The sequence below is a fragment of the Episyrphus balteatus genome, chromosome 2, assembly GCF_945859705.1.
Source record: "Episyrphus balteatus chromosome 2, idEpiBalt1.1, whole genome shotgun sequence".
Taxonomy (NCBI): domain Eukaryota; kingdom Metazoa; phylum Arthropoda; class Insecta; order Diptera; family Syrphidae; genus Episyrphus; species Episyrphus balteatus.
The window spans coordinates 21,600,697-21,619,833 of NC_079135.1; the positions used below are offsets into that span (position 1 = coordinate 21,600,697).

The 19,137-nt window shown below is 28.1% G+C and overlaps 5 protein-coding genes across 5 annotated transcripts; 4 read left to right on the forward strand and 1 right to left on the reverse strand.

Moving 5' to 3' along the window:
* Positions 1–2,553: 2,553 nt before the first annotated feature.
* On the forward strand, positions 2,554–4,954 carry LOC129908292 (pickpocket protein 28-like). Its single transcript, XM_055984698.1, has 6 exons — positions 2,554–2,759; positions 2,825–3,082; positions 3,149–3,505; positions 4,076–4,206; positions 4,270–4,540; positions 4,615–4,954. The coding sequence occupies exons 1-6, from the start codon at positions 2,554–2,556 to the stop codon at positions 4,952–4,954; spliced, it is 1,563 nt and encodes a 520-aa protein (XP_055840673.1).
* A 1,766-nt stretch (positions 4,955–6,720) lies between these two features.
* On the reverse strand, positions 6,721–8,974 carry LOC129910303 (pickpocket protein 28-like). Its single transcript, XM_055987634.1, has 8 exons — positions 8,769–8,974; positions 8,467–8,709; positions 8,131–8,388; positions 7,712–8,065; positions 7,522–7,652; positions 7,221–7,458; positions 6,906–7,165; positions 6,721–6,837 (listed from the first exon to the last, which is right to left on the reverse strand). Exons 1-7 carry the CDS (start codon positions 8,942–8,944, stop codon positions 6,922–6,924), a joined length of 1,644 nt encoding a protein of 547 aa, XP_055843609.1. The 5' UTR covers positions 8,945–8,974; the 3' UTR covers positions 6,721–6,837; positions 6,906–6,921.
* Positions 8,975–10,619: 1,645 nt separating this feature from the next.
* Positions 10,620–12,015, forward strand: LOC129910306 (pickpocket protein 28-like). Its single transcript, XM_055987638.1, has 5 exons — positions 10,620–10,710; positions 10,784–11,134; positions 11,197–11,327; positions 11,392–11,608; positions 11,664–12,015. Exons 1-5 carry the CDS (start codon positions 10,631–10,633, stop codon positions 11,911–11,913), a joined length of 1,029 nt encoding a protein of 342 aa, XP_055843613.1. The 5' UTR covers positions 10,620–10,630; the 3' UTR covers positions 11,914–12,015.
* Positions 12,016–13,439: 1,424 nt separating this feature from the next.
* Positions 13,440–15,516, forward strand: LOC129908294 (pickpocket protein 28-like). The gene is made up of 7 exons (XM_055984702.1): positions 13,440–13,615; positions 13,668–13,910; positions 13,983–14,240; positions 14,306–14,659; positions 14,719–14,849; positions 14,909–15,137; positions 15,217–15,516. Exons 1-7 carry the CDS (start codon positions 13,440–13,442, stop codon positions 15,425–15,427), a joined length of 1,602 nt encoding a protein of 533 aa, XP_055840677.1. The 3' UTR covers positions 15,428–15,516.
* Positions 15,517–16,228: 712 nt separating this feature from the next.
* LOC129908295 (pickpocket protein 28-like) lies at positions 16,229–18,543 on the forward strand. The gene is made up of 5 exons (XM_055984703.1): positions 16,229–16,404; positions 16,463–16,705; positions 17,701–17,958; positions 18,023–18,376; positions 18,436–18,543. Exons 1-5 carry the CDS (start codon positions 16,229–16,231, stop codon positions 18,512–18,514), a joined length of 1,110 nt encoding a protein of 369 aa, XP_055840678.1. The 3' UTR covers positions 18,515–18,543.
* The last annotated feature ends 594 nt before the right edge of the window (positions 18,544–19,137 follow it).

Consider the following 19,137-nt stretch of genomic DNA (forward strand, 5'->3'; position numbering starts at 1 on the left):
ATTTTTGGTTTGCTCAACAATGTAGAATTTATTTAGCAAACGGCACGGAGAAATAGGCCACCTTAAATTAAACGGAATTTCTGCAAAGATTTTTTCCAAGTTGACTTTCGTCTAAAATAAGCTGAAATCCACTTAATTTAAGATAAAAATCTTCTTACTCACATAAAAATAAATAGATTTTCATTTTGAATTAAGTGGATTTCCGTTTAATTTAAGGCGAAAGTTATCTTAGAAAAGAACCATGTAAAATCCCGCGTCTTTTTTTTGTTTGTGTCCGCCAAAAGTAAGGAACGTTAGAAATGTTTCTTCATTTTCGTTGATTTCATTTAGTCCAGTTTAATTGTATTCAGACAGTTCAGATGTAACAGTAAGTCTTATGTTTTTCTAGATTCTCAACAAGAATTCTAAATCGTGAATAAAATTTCTTACGCCAACCAAAAGAAATTATCGAAAAAAGTCCGAAAAATGCGTAATTTTTTGTTATTGTGCTGTTGCTAGCGATCTTTTTTGACCAAGACAAATTGTGAAGAAAAAAATACCATATTTATACAGTTTTTGCCGTTATTATATTCTTATAGCTTTCACTTAAAAGAGCTTGAAAAATCCTTATAAATCAGCGCTTACAAAAAAATAATCCTTTTTTCTAAGAAAAAAAATTTTATATTTTTATATACCGATTTTATTCAACATACTTTTGAGTGAAATTCATAAGTTACACCTTTTTTTTTTGTAGAAAAATAGATCACTTTACCAAAAACAAGAAAATAATATTAATTACTCATGTTTGCCTTGAGGATTTATTTTTAGGCAACTGATTCTTGTTTAACACCCCCAAAAAAAAAACTTAAAGTAGGTAAGCCTCCAAAAATTGAATACAAGTAGACTGGGCTAAAATAAAAAGTAAAAAATTGAAAGATGTTAGGTTATTCCAATGTGTGGAAAACATCTGAACTGAAGGATTGTTTTGTTGTCAAAAACCTTTTTATAGTTGTGGTTTGTAATTTATAAAATTCATTTATATTGCAAAGTAGGGAGTGTTTTTATTCAATTCAATTGGGAATTGTTTTTATGTATTAGGCTGGTGTAATCATATTCCACCTTCAGTTCTAAACATATGTATCTTGACTCTACTTAATGACATAACCATTATATGTAACAATACAAAGAAAGAGACTGCACTTGAATATATTTATAATTGTAAAAAAAAAAGAGGTTAAAATTCAAGTCTATTTCAAAATGAGTTAGAAACATAGTAGTGTGCTGAAAATTTTAGAATTTTTTTTTAAATTTTGAAGCTTTTTGAAGTTCTGGTCAATAACATCACTTTAAATGTTCTATTCTTACCTAAAACTTGGTATAATACACAAATAATTGTAACTTAAGGAACAAAACAAAAGAGCTGAGCAGCAAACTTGATACAAAAGAGAAAAATCTTAATTTGCGAATATGCCGTTGATGGTTAAATTTTTTAAAATTGCAAATGCAACTAACAATTTTGCTTCTATAAAGCTTTATAGAAGTAAAAGAAGCATGTATGAAGCTTTACAGAAGCAAAATTGTTAGTCGGGAATGAAACTACAAGTAACTTAAATAACAGACTTTACACTTCATAATTTTTGTCAACAAGCTTTCAAAAATTTGTATCAACAAAATTTCAAAAACATAAAAAAAAACAAATTCTTTACATAACAGCATTGGTATTGTCAATTAATAACGAGCAGTGCCGTCGAAAGTGTTTGATTAAATAGTTCAAGTCATATAAGTCTCATTTTAGGTAATCGATTATGGTTTTTTTCTAGATATATTTTTAGGCATTCTATTTTGTACATATATAAATGTTTAGTAAATTTAAAAAAACTTGAATTCTCGGAATAAATTTGTGCAATTCAGTACTTAATTTTATTTTTCCTTCCTTTTGTTAATTTTAAAATTGAATTTTATCTTCTTTTTGAATCATTGCATGTTTTTTTTTTTTTAAAGAAATATCAGCTAATTAGAATCTCGTTGTCACACGTCTATGTGCAAAGCTTATTGCCCACCAACAAAGTTCAATCAATTTGTTTTAATTTTAATAAATTAGAAAACATGGATACATATAAAATATGTTAATAACACAGAGCATGAAATATTCAACATCAATTTCCTCGAAAGCTATGTAAATGTTTGTTCAGAAAGAAATATTTCTCTACACGAACTTTTCAATTTGAAACATAAACTTGTTTCTAGTTGGGCAACAGTTGTTAACCAGAGCATCGCAGCTTTCGGAAATTTCTGTTAAAAAAAAAAAAATAAAAATGACTATTTTAAAAGACAGAACCTTAAATCCTGGTTTAATTAAAAACATCACTACAATTGGAACCAAATTTCCATCTTTCAAAAAAATATTCATCGAATACTTTGAAGAAAGTTCAATTCATGGATTAAGATATATTGGAGAAAAAAGAAGGCCACCTTTGGATAGGTATAATTTCTCAAGACTTTATAAATATTATGTGTAAATGTTTTTTTTTTTCCAGAATCGTTTGGTTATTTTTTGTCATTATTTCAATATCAATGTGCTATCATCTAATTAACAATATTTGGTATCAACGACAGAACAATCCTGTCATTGTTACTTTCAATGAAAAACTAACACCCGTTTGGGATATTCCATTTCCATCAGTCACTATTTGCCCCGAAACTAAATCTCACATGAATATCTTCAATTACACAAAAGTTTATCATAAAGTTATGGCCCTACAAAATATTACAGAAGAAGAGTAAGACAACTTAAAAAAAAAAAAAATCAAACTATTGTGACGTCACTTATGTTTTTTTCTTTAAGGTTTTACTTATGGAATGGAATAACACAAACATGTGTAACATCAATATTTTCGTTCGATGGAGAAGCGACCGTAGCAAATTCATCAGATCTAATCAAAGCTATCTTGACAGCAGCTCCAACATTAGACGATACTTTAGCAAGTTGTTATTGGAAAAAATACGAGCAATATTGTGAATCAATATTTGAAAGTATTGTAACAAATGAAGGAATTTGTTTTTCATTTAATTCACTTAAATCTGAATATTATCGACCAGAATTGTAAGTCTACACTTAAAAATTGTATTTTTAGTGAATTTTCTACAAAAATCTCTCCACACAATTGAGGTATAATGTACGCAAAGCAGATTTCATTGGTACCACATTTGACAATGTTGAAGATGTTAATTGGGATTTAGAAAATGGCTATCACCATAAAGCTGATGAAGATGCTTTTCCATATCGTGTCTTAGGAGCTGGAGATATGCAAAGTCTTGTTGTAACACTGGCAGATAGAAAAGAAGATAAAGAACAAATATGCCGAAATTATGTTCAAGGTTTTAAAATAGCTATTCACACTCCAGGTGACGACATACAATTACTGACGTCGAATTATATTAATGTACCCTTGGATCAATCCGTTTCGATTACAATCAAGCCGAAGATTATCAATTCTGATGACTTGCGTCATTATTTGCCAGAAAAGTAGGTACACGGACACAATTATAAAAATTCTGAATCCCAAAAATCCAAAATCCCGAAAATGAAAAAAAAAACCCGAAAACTCAAAAAACCCGAAAACGTACAAAAATCTGGAAAACCTAAATTCTGTATATTAAAAATTCCGAAAATCCAAAATTCCAAAAGTCCAAAATTAAGAAAATCCAGATTATACAAAAAACCCGAAATCCCGAATATCAAAAAGCCCGAAAACCCAAAATTCTAAATTCTAAATTCTCAAAATCCTGAAAAACTAAAATCCCTTAAATCATAAATTTAGAAAATTAAGAATACCGCAATTCCAAAAATGTAAATTTTCAAAAGTCGAAAACACCGAAAATACAAAATCCTGAAAACATAAAATTCTGAAAACTCAAGATCCCGAAAGTCCAATAACCCGAAAACTCTATATCTAACCAAAATTTAGAAAATCCAGGATTTTTGGTTTACAGATTCTGGATTTTCGAGATTCTGGGTTTTCGGTGTTCTGAATTTTTGGGAACCATGAAATAAAAATTTGACTTGTTTGCTTATTAACTATCTTCTTATATTTAGACGCCAATGCTATTATCAGAATGAACCGTATTTGAGGTATTTTAAAGTCTACACTCAGGCCAATTGTGAATTGGAATGGTTGACAAATGCTACCCTTCTAGAATGTGGATGTGTCAAATTTTCAATGCCAAGTAAAAAAATACATTATTTTTTGTTCATAAAAACCTTTTTATTTTTTAATGAAAAAAAAATAGGAAATTCATCTCATCCAGTTTGTGGATCTGAATTGGATTATTGCGTTGACTTTTTAACAAGCTTTAGTAGAACTTTGAAATTTGGACAAGTAAAGAAAGTCAAATCGGAGAACGTTTGTAAAGGCGATGGTGAGTGTTTAAATTATTGTCTACCAACATGCATAAGCATTGAATATAAAGCAGAGATTAAACATCAAGTTGCAATAAGTTATTCTCAAGTAGCGGAAACTAATGTTGATATTTACTCTAATTTTAAATACAATTATTCAAAGTAAGTACCTAAATTTTTTTTTTAATTGGAAAAATTGTTTACATTTATTTTTTTTTTTTTTTCTATATTTTTAGCACTCGAATAAGTCAAGTAAAAATAAGTTTCAATGACGACCATTTCAATGGTTTAAAACGATCCGAATTGTATAGTACAACAGATTTAATTGCAAATTGTGGAGGTTTATTGGGACTTTTTATGGGTGTTTCGATTTTGAGTTTGGTGGAATTGGTATATTTTTTTACATTGAGATTATGGACAAATTTGAAAAATAATAGGAAAATACAAGACGATAAAAGCAAAGGAAATGCTCTTTGGGCTCGTCCAATTCGCCATACAAAGATGTTAAAAGCCCATCAGTCAAAACCGAATTCAAGTATTCGATTTAGGAAACAAAAATCTATCAAAAGGTATTGAGTGTGTTAAACAGCTTTTTTTTTTTTTTAAATTCATTAAATTAAAAATAAAAAAATTACTAAAATGTATGAAAATAAGTTTTTTATTTAACTTGATATGAAAAATTTATTTAAAACATAAAAACAAATACAAATTTTGTTGTTTTTTTGAAGTAAAAACTTCTTTAGTATCGTAGTGATTTGAAACAAGATGAAACGAAAACGCGACACGAACATTCAACTTGTTATAACTTTTTTGTTTTAATAGATACATGAATGAAATTTGTACTGTTGATAGGTAATTAAATAAACTGTAATTGAACAAAATTTCAATTCATTTTATATTCAAAATTCTGAGATTACGGTACAAAGATGTTCCTTTTCTTTAATACGCATACTGATAACATAACCTTTTATTTGATATATTACACATAACGGTACGTGCTCTATAAGTTACACAATCTCAAATTGAAAAAATTGAAAAATACCTCAAAACACCTGTGAAGATCTGTTGGCGACATGGTTGACTTTACAAAAGTCTAACTTCTCTTGTAGACATCTTTGAAATAAGATTTATGCATCATTATACAAGGTTAAACAATAAGCTTTCACATGGTATAAAATTTTTTATAGGTTGTCAAAAAAAAAAAAAAAAAACAAAAAAATTGATTTAATAGCATGAGAACATAAAAATAAATGTTTTTTTTTGCTTTTTGGATGAAATTTCATTGAGTTCAAAAAATTCTAGTTCTTTTTGTAGATGTCTCATAGACCTGATCGATATATATATATTTTGAGCTAAGACAATAAGCTTTCAGATGGTATAAAATTTTGTGTAGGTTGTAAGTGAAAAAAATGAAATTAATAACGTGGGAAGATAAAAAGTCATGTTTTTTTTTGCTTTTTTTTTTGGATAAAAACGATTGTTTTCCATAAATTATTTTTATACTTTTAGCGCATTGTAAAAATTTAAAAACGGTTTTATTCTTAAGAAGAAATAATTGGCTTTTAAATTGCATAATTTTTTTTTGTAAGGTTTTAAAATAAAAAAAAAAATATATTTTTTTTAATAATTCCTATCTTCGTGACCTTATTTTTGAATACAAATTCAATCCTTAGTGGGCTTTAGGTCTGGTTTATAATTTTTTTTTTTCTTTTTTTTGTCTCCTATTATATTTTTTTAAATATTTTAAAATTCAAAAAATTCGAAGTCTTGAAAAAGACGTTTCAAATCATCGAAATTTCAAAATATAAAAAATTTTTAATTATTTGATAAGAAATTCAAACTTTCTTATCAAAATAGAAAAAAATTATAAACCAGACCTAAAGCCCACTTAGGATTGAATTTGTATATTTTTTTTATTTTCTTGTAAATTATGATTGTTTGAAATATAAGTAAACGCTTCAATTGACTCATTTTAAACAAAAGCACACAACCTGTTTTCTGACGACGTTATCACCTAAAATCATCGTCCGTCAATCGGTTTTACAGACAACCTCTTTTTCCCTAGTTGTTTCTCCTCAAAAATAAAAAAAAATAATTTTTTTCAGTCTTAAAATTGTTGGTTTTGCACTGCGGTTTGTTTGTCCAACGTTATTCCAGGATAGCCCAATTTTTTGTTTTCTTTAGTCCACAATTATTTTAAAAGACACAAAAAAAAGTATGACAAAAAAAATTTTTCATATTACCAACCTCTTAAAAATCGAAAAAAAAAATGTTTGTCATAATTTTTGTTAATTTTATTGAAAATATCAATCGATGATGAGATTTTAAAATGATTGACCAGGTTTAATTCAATATATTCCACTGATTCAAATAGCTGCATTATATTACCAATTAGATGGGACTCCAACCCAGTTTATTAACTACTATTGTCCCCTTAGTTGAGTGTTCCGGGCTATATTCTTTAGAAAAGCCATTAAAACACAAAAAACTACAATACAAGAGGTATTCAAAGTAAAAAAAGTAGTACCTATTGTAGAATTAAATTAATATTTAGTTGCATTCTCTTCTAGATTCTGTTGTATTTTCCTTCTATTCTTCAAATTCGTCCATAATCTTAATGTAAAAAAGTATACCAATTCCACCAAACTCAATATCGAAACACCCATAAAAAGTCCCAATAAACCACCACAATTTGAAATAAAATCTGACAAACTATACAATTCTGTACGCTTCAAACCATTGAATGTGTCATCTTGGAATTTTAATTTTAGTTTTGTTATTCGATAGCTTAAAAAATTACAAAAATTAAGTAAAAAAAATAAATTTTCGTTTTAAAAGTTACCTTGAAACAAAATTTACTTTGTTTAAATAACCTACTTCCGAAAAAGATTCCATCATCTGAGCATAGGTAATTGGAACTTGATGTTCAAGCTCTGTTTTGTATTCAACGCTTATGCAAGTTGGTAGGCAATAATTTTTTGGTTCCTTTCCATGTTTAAATTTTAATTTTCGACTTTCGTTTATGACCGATTCAAGGCATTTAAGACTTTCATATCCACAAACTGGATGCGATAAATTTCCTATTTAAAAACCAAAAAATCGGTTAAGACTATTTTTTAGATACAAATTGTGGGTTTACTCACTTGGCATTGAAAATTTGACACATCCACATTCTGAAAGAGTCTTATTTGCCAGCCATTCCGACTCACAATTAGCCTGAGTGTAGACTTTGAAATACCTCAAATACCGTTCATTCTGGTAATAGCATTGGCGTCTTAATTTAAAAATTCCTTAAAACCAAACAAATTCAATATCTATTTGAGAGTTTTATACCTTTCTGGAGAATAATGTCGTAAATCTCCAGAAGTCATAATATTCGGCCTGATTGTTAACGTAACGGATTGATCTAAAGGTAATTGAATAAAATTCTTCGAAACTTGTGGATCTTCACCTGGTGTATGAAGAATTACTTTGAAACCTCCAACAGAATTTCTACATAATGGCTGTTGATCTATTTTTTTATCCATAAAAGACACAACAAGACTTTCTCTGTCTCCAGCTCCCAAAACACGATTTGGAAATACCCATGATTTTGAGTTTTTCTTGTAACCATTTTCTAAATTCCAATCAAAATCATCAACATTATCAAATCCGGAACCGATGAAATCTTTTTTGCGAGCGTTGTACCTTATTTTTGTGGAGAGATTTTATAGACTAACAATTTTTGTAGATTTACAATTTTGTAGACTTACAATTCTGTCCGATAATATTCAGATTTTAATGAATTAAATGAAAAGCAAATTCCTTCGTCAGTAACAACATTATTCCACAGTATATTACAATACTCAAATTTACTTCTCCAATGGCAATCTTCAAGATTGTATAAAATTGATGGAGCTACTTTTGACATAGCTTTGATTAGATCTGATGCATTGGCTAAATATGATTGTCCATTAAGATTGAAAAAACTTGGTTCACATATTTGTGATACTGCATTCCAGAAGTATTCCCTTTAAGTAAAATTAAAATTTCAAAGAGAAAAAAATCACATGTTACTTGTCACTGGTCACTTTTATAGGTTTTCTTACTCATTTTCTGTAAGCTTTTCAAAGTTACTAATTTTCTTATAGGCTTTTGTATAATTGAAAATATCTGTGCTAGTTTTGGTCTCCGGGCAAATGGTGACTGAAGGGAATGGAATTTCTGAAACAGATGTGACTTTTTCGTTGAAAGCTACTATAATTGGATTGTTGGTGCGTTCGTCCATTAGATTTCCTATTAGAAAGAGGCACATTGAAATTGAAATAATCACAGCTAAAAGCCAAATGATTCTAAAAACAAAAAAACACAGAAATATAAATTGCTTTTTAATGAAGTCTCCAAAAATTACCTATCCAAAGCTGGTTGATTTTGTTTTCCGATATATTTGAGTCCATTAATTGTACTTTCTTGAAAATATTCGATTAAAGTTTCTTTGAAAGCTTGAAATTTTGTTCCATTTTTTATGATCTTCGTTTTAGAAATTTCATTTTTTGAATTTGAACATTTATCATTTAAATTAGACATTTTAGACTTTTACCACGAACGAATTTATGTTTCAACTTCAACGACTCAAATTCGTTTAAAAAATCATTTCTATCAACACAAACATCTTGCAGAGTTTTTAAGTATAACACATTTTACTGTTTTCAAAAAATGTGTATTTAAGAGAATTTAATTTAACTTTCGGGTACTTGCTCTGATTACTTAAGAAAATAAAACCCCTTGATTTTCAAAAACAAACATTTTCTTATAAAGATAGACCTTGTTTGAAAGATTCGAGCTTGATATGAACTATATTGCCTACCGTTATGCAGGGTAATATCACGTATATAATTAAAACATTGTCATCCTATGTCTATATGCATACCCTATCGTATAGTGGAATCAATTTTGAAAAGAAATTGCTTTTAAATACATGTTCATAAGTTCTAAGCAATTGCAGTTGAAAACTAAGTGCGTTGATAGAAAGAAGTAGCTAGTTTGAAAAAAAGAAATGAAAAAACAACAAACACAAAAAAAGATGTTCTTAATCAATAACAAAATAAAAACATTAAAAGATGCTAATTCCAAGTCAGATTGTGATTCAATTAGAAAAACCATTAAATATGGAACAAAATTTCAAGCTCTAAAAGGAATATTCATCGAATATTTTGAGGAAAGTTCAATTCATGGATTTCGATATAATGGAGAACAAAAAAGACCAGCTTTGGATAGGTAAGGTATAATCACTAGAGAAAGGATTTGTATGACCTAAATAAAAGGCAAAAAATGGCATTTTTGTTAAATGAAAAGAAAGTATTAAACTACCAACAGCTTTTTAAAGTTTTCTGGAAACAGCTTCCTGCGATTATCTCCAAGAAGAATGTTTTCAGGAAGTCTGGAGTTGAACCAACTAAAATTTATTACATTAGTTTTTTCTCCTTACATTTCATTAAGATCATATACATCGAAATGAAACAAAAGAGCTGAGAAGCAAACTTGATTTGAGTTGGAAATCAATTTTGTAGCCTATGCACACATTTAATTTGTTTAAACAAAAATATTTTTTTATTACTAAGACATCAATGGTTCAAATTTATAATTTATAATTTAAGTTCTGTTGGTCGGATATTTAAGAAAAAAGTTTTAAGAAACATTAAAAAATCTAGTTAAAGAACTTTTGACTTTAGAATTTAGTATTAGCCACTTATTTGTGTGTATTTTTACAGAATAATTTGGTTAATTGCTCTGATATTTTCAATTCTAACATGCGGCTATCTAATAAGCATTATTTGGTACAAACGTGATAATGAACCAGTCATTGTAACTCTATAGACGGAAGATTAACACCAATTTGGGAAATTCCATTTCCCACTATAACAATTTGCCCGGAAATTAAAACTTATAGCAAAATTATCAATTTTACAAAAATTGCAAATAAAGAATTTGGTGATATTGAAAAATTTACCGAAGATCAATAAGAAAAAAAATAATAATAATTTTATTGAATGATTTAAAAATTTCTATTATTTATTTTGTATATCAAGTCATTATTTGTCTGAGGTAGTATCACAAACATGTCAACTATTACCAAAAAAATCGATTCCTCCTTTCGCTGATTTAATTCCAAATTCGTCAAAATTAATCAATGTGATGTCAAATGCAGCCCCTAAATTAGACGATATTTTTGTACAATGCCATTGGACAAAAAATATTCGTGATTGTAATGAAATGTTTGTTCCCGTTTTGACAGAACAATTAATCTGTTTTGCATTCAATTCAATTAAATTAACACACTATCGGACAGAATTGTAAGCTAAATGTAAAAAAAATTGGATTTGTTTCAAAAATAATAAAACTTTTCATTTTTCACAAAAAAAAAAGTTACGACTCCCGCCAAAAGGATTTTTTCACGGACAATGCCACTATTAATTTGGATTGGGACCTAGAAAATGGCTACACCAAAGAAAAACTTTATAATTTGGCAGCTTTTCCATTTCATACTCCTGGCGATATGGAAAGTGTTAAAGTCATTCTGATTGATAAAAAGGGCGATGAAGATCACAAATGTAGAGTTTCTTCACAAGGTTTTAAGTTAATACTACGGGTTCCAGGAGATGAACCTCAAATGTCGAAGAAATTTGTTAACGTTCCTTTTGATCAAAAAGTTTCGCTAACAATTAAATCTCAAATTATGACAACTTCTGAAGGATTGAGGCATTATTCGCCAGAAAGGTTAGAAGTTGTCACAAAAATTGATTTGTTTTGTAAAAAACAGGATTTTTTTGTTTTTAAAGACGCCAATGTTACTATCAAAATGAACGATATTTAAGGTTTTTCACGGTCTACACTCAAGCCAATTGTGAAATGGAATGTCAGGCTAATACGAGCCTTTTTAGGTGTGGATGTGTCAAATTTTCAATGCCAAGTAAGTTTTATCTTGGTCAACCTTTTTATTACAATAATTTTGTCTTTTTGAAAAAAAAAAATAGAAAAATCTGGACATGCAGTTTGTGGTATTAAAAATGCTGAATGCTTTGAAGATATTACAAAAAATTTTGGTAAATGGAAATTTATGTCAAAATCAAATATTTATGGCAGTGATAATGAAGAAAGAACATGCATTGACAGTTGCTTGCCAACTTGTTTAGATATTAAATACAAAGCTGAAATTGAACATCAAGTTCCATATGATCATAATTATACACGGTAAGAAAATTTAATTGATAACATTTTTTTATGGAATTTTTTTGTTTTTTTTTAGAGATACGAGACTCACTGAAATAACAATAAAATTTGAAGATGATGTCATTAATGGTCTAACACGTTCAGAATTGTATAGTACAATTGATTTTATTGCAAATTGCGGTGGTTTGTTGGGACTTTTTATGGGTGTATCGATTTTGAGTGTGTTTGAAATTTTGTACTTTTTTACAATAAGACTATTGTGGAACTTGAAATCAAGACAACAAATAGAGCCTTTTGATTCGAAGAAGTTTAAGGAAACTGTATAAGTTAAAGTTAAAAAAAAAAAAATTTTAACACATTTTTATCTTTTTCAAATTTCAATATTCTATGATAATAGAAGATACTTATCTTATTAAATTACAATTTAAACCTTGAACAATAAATCTAGTGTTTTATTTTGACTTTTCTACTTGATTGCAGCAATACAAAAAAGTTATGCATTAAATTTAAGTTCAAGAGTTAGACTATTTTTTAATTTAATTTTATTTTTTATAAAATTAACTTTTTTAAGCGAATTTTTAAAATTTTAAAAATTTTAATATTTTTTATACTTAATATTATAATAAATTTATGAACTTTTCTTCCAGGAATCAAATTAATTACTGGGCATACAAAAGTATTTTAATTTTTAGTTTTTTCAAAATTAAAACTTTCCTGCAGAATTTTTTTTTTCTATAAAAAAAAAATTTTTGTTTTTGCGTGTTTTCAAACAAAACAAAATCAAAAATAATTTTTTCTGCTTAAACTAACCCTTTGTGCTTACAAAAAAATCAAAATCCCTGTTTTTTTTTTATTTTAGAACTTAAAATTTAGTTAAATAATAGCTAACTAAGTTTTTTGGTAGCACAATTATTATAAAAAATTTTCTTTTGGGGTTTTTTGAATTTTTCATTGCAGCATAATATTTTTTTTAACATTTCTAAGGGTAATGTGGATAAACGATAATTTTGGGTAAATATTAAGAAATCAAGATGGACAAACGAAAGCAGTTAATTTTTTTTTCAGTGTAAAATTTGATTTTTTGACATCTTCTTGAAGGTTTTTTTTGTAGAGAAAAATGAATAAAAGTGGTCAAATGATTTAGACTAATTTGGTTCAAAAATTTTGACGTTACATATCGGGCCTAAAATTTGAACCTTCAAAATTGATTAATTTGAATGATTTTAGGCGTAAATTTTTGCCTGTTCATGCTGATGTCACATCTAACAGTTTTATCCTTAAATAAGTCTCTTTGATCTAAAATGTCAAAAAACTGAAAAATTAGTATCGTTTGACTCTTTTGCATTTTTGTAGGCTAACAAGTCTGGAAACATAGAATCTTCTTTGGAACTTAGGTGTAAGCAACGGCTGCTTTATTTACAAAATTGACAAAAGTTACTGGGATTCTTGTTTAAAAACTGCTAACTCCAACTCCAAAATAGGTATAACATTATTTAGAATTTCGAATTTTTTGATTTTTGTGAATCACTGTTAGGTGATATGCTCAATTTGTCTGACCTTTTTTGAGGTTTGGGTTTGCTTATACAAGTTATAGTGACATTAGGTAGTATCAGCTAATTATATCCTTTTTGTCCTTGAACACGTTTATATACATATGTAGCTTATCATTTTTCAACAATTTGCCATCAGTAAAAATTATATTACATACAAATTTAATTACTGGATAGCTTACTATTCAAACAAAACAACACGTAATAATCAATTTCTGAATTTCTTTCAAACCTATGAAATGATTTTCAAACGATTTTGAGTCGTCGAAACATTAGGTCATTTTTGTGGGTATAAGAGCATAATGACTAATTTAAAAGATAAAAATTCAGACTCAATTAATGATGCTCCAGTTGAAAAGATCATTACAAATGGAACTAATTTTCAAGCTTTCAAAGGAATATTCATTGAATATTTTGAAGAAAGTTCAATTCATGGATTTCGATATATTGGAGAACAAAAACGTCCAACTTTCGATAGGTATTAAATTCTTAAGATTTAATTTGACACAATATAACATAATTTCTTCCAGAATTGTTTGGATATTAGCTGTCATTATTTCTATTTCAATGTGTTGCTACCTAATTAACAATCTTGTGGACCAACGCAACAACAATCCAGTCATTGTTACTTTCAACGATAAACTAACACCTGTTTGGGAAATTCCATTTCCAACAGTGACAATTTGCTCGGAGACTAAAATTCACATGAAAGTTTTAAATTACACAAAAGTTTATATAAAACTGGGATTATTGAAAGATATTACAAAAGAGGAGTAAGAATATGATGATTTATTGTAGAGTTCTGAAATTATTCAAATTTTTTTATTTTTTTTTTCAAATTAAAGGGAATACCTCTGGGATGGAGTCGCACAAACATGCGTTTTAAGTTCCCTTTCCTTTCATGAAGAAAAGCTTTTAGCAAATTCATCAGACTTGATCAAAGCTATGTCAATTGCAGCACCAACATTCAACGAGACTCTTCATAAATGCTATTGGAGAAATGAATTTTTCAATTGTGAAGAGATATTTGATAGTGTTTTAACTGACGAAGGAATTTGCTTTTCATTTAATTCACTTAAATCTGAACATTATCGGACAGAATTGTAAGTCTACAACAAAAAATTTGTGTTCTAAATCATTTTCTAAAAAATCTCTCCACAAAAATAAGGTACAACGCTCGCAAAAAAGATTTTATCGGTTTCGAATATGACAATGTTGAAGATTTAGATTGGAATTTAGAAAATGGTTACAACCAACAAGCTGATGAAAAGACTTTTCCTGTTCGTGTTATTGGACCTGGAGACAAAGAAAGCCTTGTTTTATCCTTGAGAGATAGAAAAGAAGACGAAGAACAATTATGTAGAAATTCTGTTCGTGGTTTCAAAATAATTCTTCATACGCCAGGTGAAGATCCACAAGTGTGGAAGAATTTTATTAATGTTCCCTTAGATCAATCGGTTTCGTTAACAATCAAACCGAAAATTATGACCTCTGAAGATTTAAGGCATTATTCCCCAGAAAGGTATGAAATTATCAAAAATATGTTACATTTGTTTGGTATTTTATTATCTCCAAATTTAGACGCCAATGCTATTATCAGAATGAACGGTATTTGAGGTATTTCAAAGTCTACACTCAGGCTAATTGTGAATCGGAATGGCTGGCAAATATGACTCTATCAGAATGTGGATGTGTCAAATTTTCAATGCCAAGTAAGAAAACACATTTTTGTCTACAAAAATAGTCTTAAACAAAGTTTTTGAAAAAATAGGAAATTCATCTCATCCAATTTGTGGATATCACAAACTTACATGTGTTGATTCGGTCATGTACACAAGCAAAGAATGGACAATTAATTATGAAAAATATTTAAATGCTTATAATTGTTTACCAACTTGTATAAGTATTGAATACAAAGCCGAGCTCGAACATCAAGTTCCAATAAACTATGCTCAGATAGAGGAATCAGATGAGGGTTTTTTAAACAAGGACAATTCGAGGTAGGTACCTACTAGAATAAAGGTTTTTTTTAAACTAGTGGAGAGATTTATCAAGGAGTCTTTTTTCTTTTTTTTTAAGCTATCGAATAACTAAAATTACATTAAAATTCAAAGAAGACAACTTTAATGGCTTGAAGAGATCCGAATTGTATAGTATGTCAGATTTTATTGCAAATTGTGGAGGATTGCTGGGACTTTTTATGGGTGTTTCGATTTTGAGTTTGGTGGAATTGGTATACTTTTTGACATTGAGATTATTGACGAATTTGAAAAACAGAAGAATAATATAACAGGAGAGGAACAAGAGAAATACTTTAGCTGATTCAGGTCACGTAAAGATTTTGAATGGACAGACAAAAAATCTTCAAAATAGTCAGTTTGAGCGTGTTCAACATCGATATTCGCAATAAGGTTTATTGGAAACAAATTTTTTTTCTATAACTGTAATATCAAAATGCACATAATAGATAAAGACAATTTGATCACTATTTAAAAAAATTTTAAAATATTTCTTACATTTGCACGCATGTTTAAAAATAAATAAAATCTATAAACAATAAAAATTGTGTGTTTCAGACAAAAGAAAATTTAAAATTAATGACTTACAAATTTTTAGTTTCCAATTTATTTTCGATTTTTAATTTTATTTCTTCTGATTCAGACTGTTTTTAAGTTAGGAATATTTTAATATTTAAACAAAACAAAAATAACAAATTAACTAAAACTTAAAAAAAGTCAAATTTTTTAAATAAAAATCCATACAATTATTGAATGTAACTAAAGTTATTATTATTATTAGAATTCATAAAACCCTGTTACAAATATATCCTACATCTTATCGTGTCACAGCGTCACGTCAACTAATTAAATCTTGCTGTCGTACTTCTCTGTGTACACAGCTTATCTATGTGCAACAATATTTCATCAATTTCCTTAAACTTAAATTACTGAGTAGATAAATAAACATATCTATATCTAGAATACACATTTTATGTAAAAAAATGTGTTAGTTAAAAACTAAACAAAATGTTTTTGAAGATAGAAATATTTTTTTATTAACGAATTTGAGTCGTTTGTGGTAATAGTGTAAAATGTCTAATTTAAGAGATAAAGGTTCTAATTCAAAAAATATTGCTGCAAAAAGGGAGATTATTACAAATGGATTTAAATTTCAAGCCTTCAAAGAAACTATCATCGAATATTTTCAAGAAAGTACAATAAATGGACTCAAATATATTATTAAAGAAAATCAACCAGCTTTGGATAGGTACATTTTCGAGATTTCATTAAAAATCAATTTATATTTCTGTGTGTTTTTTTTTCAGAATCATTTGGCTTTTAGCTGTGATTATTTCAATTTCAATGTGCCTCATTCTAATAGGAAATCTTATGGAGGAACGCACCAACAATCCAATTATAGTGGCTTTCAACGAAAAAGTCACATCCGTTTCAGAAATTCCATTCCCTTCAGTCACCATTTGCCCTGAGACCAAAACTCGCACAGATATTTTCAATTATACAAACGCCTATAAGAAAATTAGTAACTTTGAAAAGCTTACAGAAGATGAGTAAGAAAACCTATATTAAAAAGTGACAAATGACATGTGATTTCTTTTCTCTTTTAAATAACAGTTTTGAATTTTTAATTTTACTTAGGGCCAATTTTTCAATAGTCAGTTAAACAGTCAGTTAGTACTTATTCCTAAGGATAGGGAAAAATTTAATTTTTCAACAAGCAGATATAGCTTATTCCTAAGAATAAAACTATCTGCTTCTTTCGGAGACGAATAAAAATTATTCTAAGGAATAATCTCAACAAAAATATTGTGTCAGTTGTCAAAGCTGTTTTGAAAGAATTTTTAAAAAAATACAGTGGAACACAAGAAAACAAAAACAATCATGAATAAAAATGACGTTTAATTTTAAATATTTTTGAATTTGACAATTTTTTTTTTGTTATTCTGTAGAATAAATTATTCTTGATTGAAAAATTCAATGTTTTTATCTGACTGTTTATGAGCCTAATAACTTTATTCGTCGAACAGTTAACTGACTGTTTATTAGAAGATTGAAAAATTGGCTCTTAGGGCCAAATTTTCAATAGTCAGTTAAACAGTCAGTTAGTACTTATTCCTAAGGATAGAGAGAAAATCAATTTTTCAACAGGCAGATATAGCTTATTCCTAAGAATAAAACTATCTGCTTCTTTCAGAGACGAATAAGAATTATTCTAAGGAATAATCTCAATAAAAATATTGTGTCAGTTGTCAAAGCTGTTTTGAAAGAATTTTGAAAAAAATACAGTGGAACACAAGAAAACAAAAACAATCATGAATAAAAATGACGTTTGATTTTAAATATTTTTGAAATTGACAATTTTTTTTTGTTATTCTGGAGAATAAATTATTCTTGATTGAAAAATTCAATGTTTTTATCTGATTGTTTATGAGCCTAATAACTTTATTCGTCGAACAGTTAACTGACTGTTTATTAGAAGATTGAAAAATTGGCTCTTAAAGTTTTTAGCCTAATTAACTAAAATAAAAATTACTTCAAATTAAAGGGAATACTTCTGGAATGCAGTATCACAAATATGTGAACCAAGTTTTTTCAAACTAAATGGAGAATCATATTTAGCCAATGCATCAGATCTGATCAAAGCTATGTCAAAAGTAGCCCCAATAATTTTCGATAACTTTGAAGATTGCAAGTGGAGAAATAAGTTTTACTATTGTAGAATATTGTGGAATGATGTTGTAACTGATGAAGGAATTTGCTTTTCATTTAATTCATTAAAATCTGAATACTATCGGACAGAATTGTGAGTCTAAAAAATTGTAAATCTACAAAAATTGTAAGTCTATAAAATCTCTCCACAAAATAAGGTACAAAGCTCGCAAAATAGATTTAATGGGTTTCGATCTAGACAATGTTGTTGATGTAGATTGGAATTTAGAAAATGGTTACAAGAAAGACTCAAAATCATGGGTTTTTCCAAATCGTGTTATGGGAGCCGGCGACAGGGAAAGTCTTATTGTGTCTTTTTTAGATAAAAAAGTAGATCAACAACCATTATGTAGAAATTCCGTTGGGGGTTTCAAAGTAATTCTTCATACGCCAGGTGAAGATCCACAAGTGTCGAAGAATTTTATCCAATTACCTTTAGATCAATCCGTTACGTTAACAATCAGACCGAATATTATGACTTCTAGAGACTTAAGACATTATTCTCTGGAAAGGTATGAAACTATAAAATAGATATTAAATTCGTTTGGTTTTAAGGAATTTTTAAATTTAGACGCCAATGTTATTACCAGAATGAACGGTATTTAAGGTATTTTAAGGTCTACACTCAGGCAAATTGTGAATTGGAATGACTGGCAAATGCAACCCTTTCAAAATGTGGATGTGTCAAATTTTCAATGCCAAGTAAGAAAAAACACATTTTTGTCTTCAAAATAGATTTAGCCGACTTTTTTTTAAAGGAAATTCATCTCATCCTGTTTGTGGATATGAAAGTCTTAAATGCCTTGAATCGGTCATAAACGAAAGTCCAAAGTTTAAATATAATCATGGAAAGGATCCAAATAATTATTGTCTACCAACTTGTATAAGCATTGAATATAAAACAGAGCTCGAACATCAAGTTCCAATTACCTATGCTCAGATGATGGGATCTTATGCTCAAACAGGTTATTTAAATATAGTTACTAATTTTTCAAGGTAACTTTTATAACTAAATATTATTTATTTACTATTTTCTTGTAATTTTTTGTATATTATTTTAGCTACCGAATAACAAAACTAAAATTGAAATTCAAAGATGACACATTCAATGGTTTGAAGCGGACAGAATTGTATAGTTTGTCAGATTTTATTGCGAATTGTGGAGGTTTATTCGGACTTTTTATGGGTTTTTCGATTTTAAGTTTGGTGGAATTGGTATATTTTCTTACATTGAGATTATGGACGAATTTAAAAAATAGGAGGAAAATACAAC

Coding starts and splice junctions, on each gene's coding strand:
- LOC129908292 (XM_055984698.1), top strand. CDS start 2,554: ATGTGCTATCATCTAATTAACAATATTTGGTATCAACGACAGAACAAT. Junction 3,083..3,148: donor GAATATTATCGACCAGAATT/GTAAGTCTACAC, acceptor CACACAATTGAG/GTATAATGTACGCAAAGCAG. Junction 4,541..4,614: donor TTTAAATACAATTATTCAAA/GTAAGTACCTAA, acceptor CTATATTTTTAG/CACTCGAATAAGTCAAGTAA.
- LOC129910303 (XM_055987634.1), bottom strand. CDS start 8,944: ATGTCTAATTTAAATGATAAATGTTCAAATTCAAAAAATGAAATTTCT. Junction 8,066..8,130: donor GAATATTATCGGACAGAATT/GTAAGTCTACAA, acceptor CACAAAAATAAG/GTACAACGCTCGCAAAAAAG. Junction 7,653..7,711: donor CGACATTATTCTCCAGAAAG/GTATAAAACTCT, acceptor TTTTAAATTAAG/ACGCCAATGCTATTACCAGA.
- LOC129910306 (XM_055987638.1), top strand. CDS start 10,631: ATGTTTGTTCCCGTTTTGACAGAACAATTAATCTGTTTTGCATTCAAT. Junction 11,135..11,196: donor AGGCATTATTCGCCAGAAAG/GTTAGAAGTTGT, acceptor TTGTTTTTAAAG/ACGCCAATGTTACTATCAAA. Junction 11,609..11,663: donor TATGATCATAATTATACACG/GTAAGAAAATTT, acceptor GTTTTTTTTTAG/AGATACGAGACTCACTGAAA.
- LOC129908294 (XM_055984702.1), top strand. CDS start 13,440: ATGACTAATTTAAAAGATAAAAATTCAGACTCAATTAATGATGCTCCA. Junction 14,850..14,908: donor TGTCAAATTTTCAATGCCAA/GTAAGAAAACAC, acceptor TTGAAAAAATAG/GAAATTCATCTCATCCAATT. Junction 15,138..15,216: donor TTAAACAAGGACAATTCGAG/GTAGGTACCTAC, acceptor TTTTTTTTTAAG/CTATCGAATAACTAAAATTA.
- LOC129908295 (XM_055984703.1), top strand. CDS start 16,229: ATGTCTAATTTAAGAGATAAAGGTTCTAATTCAAAAAATATTGCTGCA. Junction 16,405..16,462: donor AATCAACCAGCTTTGGATAG/GTACATTTTCGA, acceptor TTTTTTTTTCAG/AATCATTTGGCTTTTAGCTG. Junction 17,959..18,022: donor GAATACTATCGGACAGAATT/GTGAGTCTAAAA, acceptor CCACAAAATAAG/GTACAAAGCTCGCAAAATAG.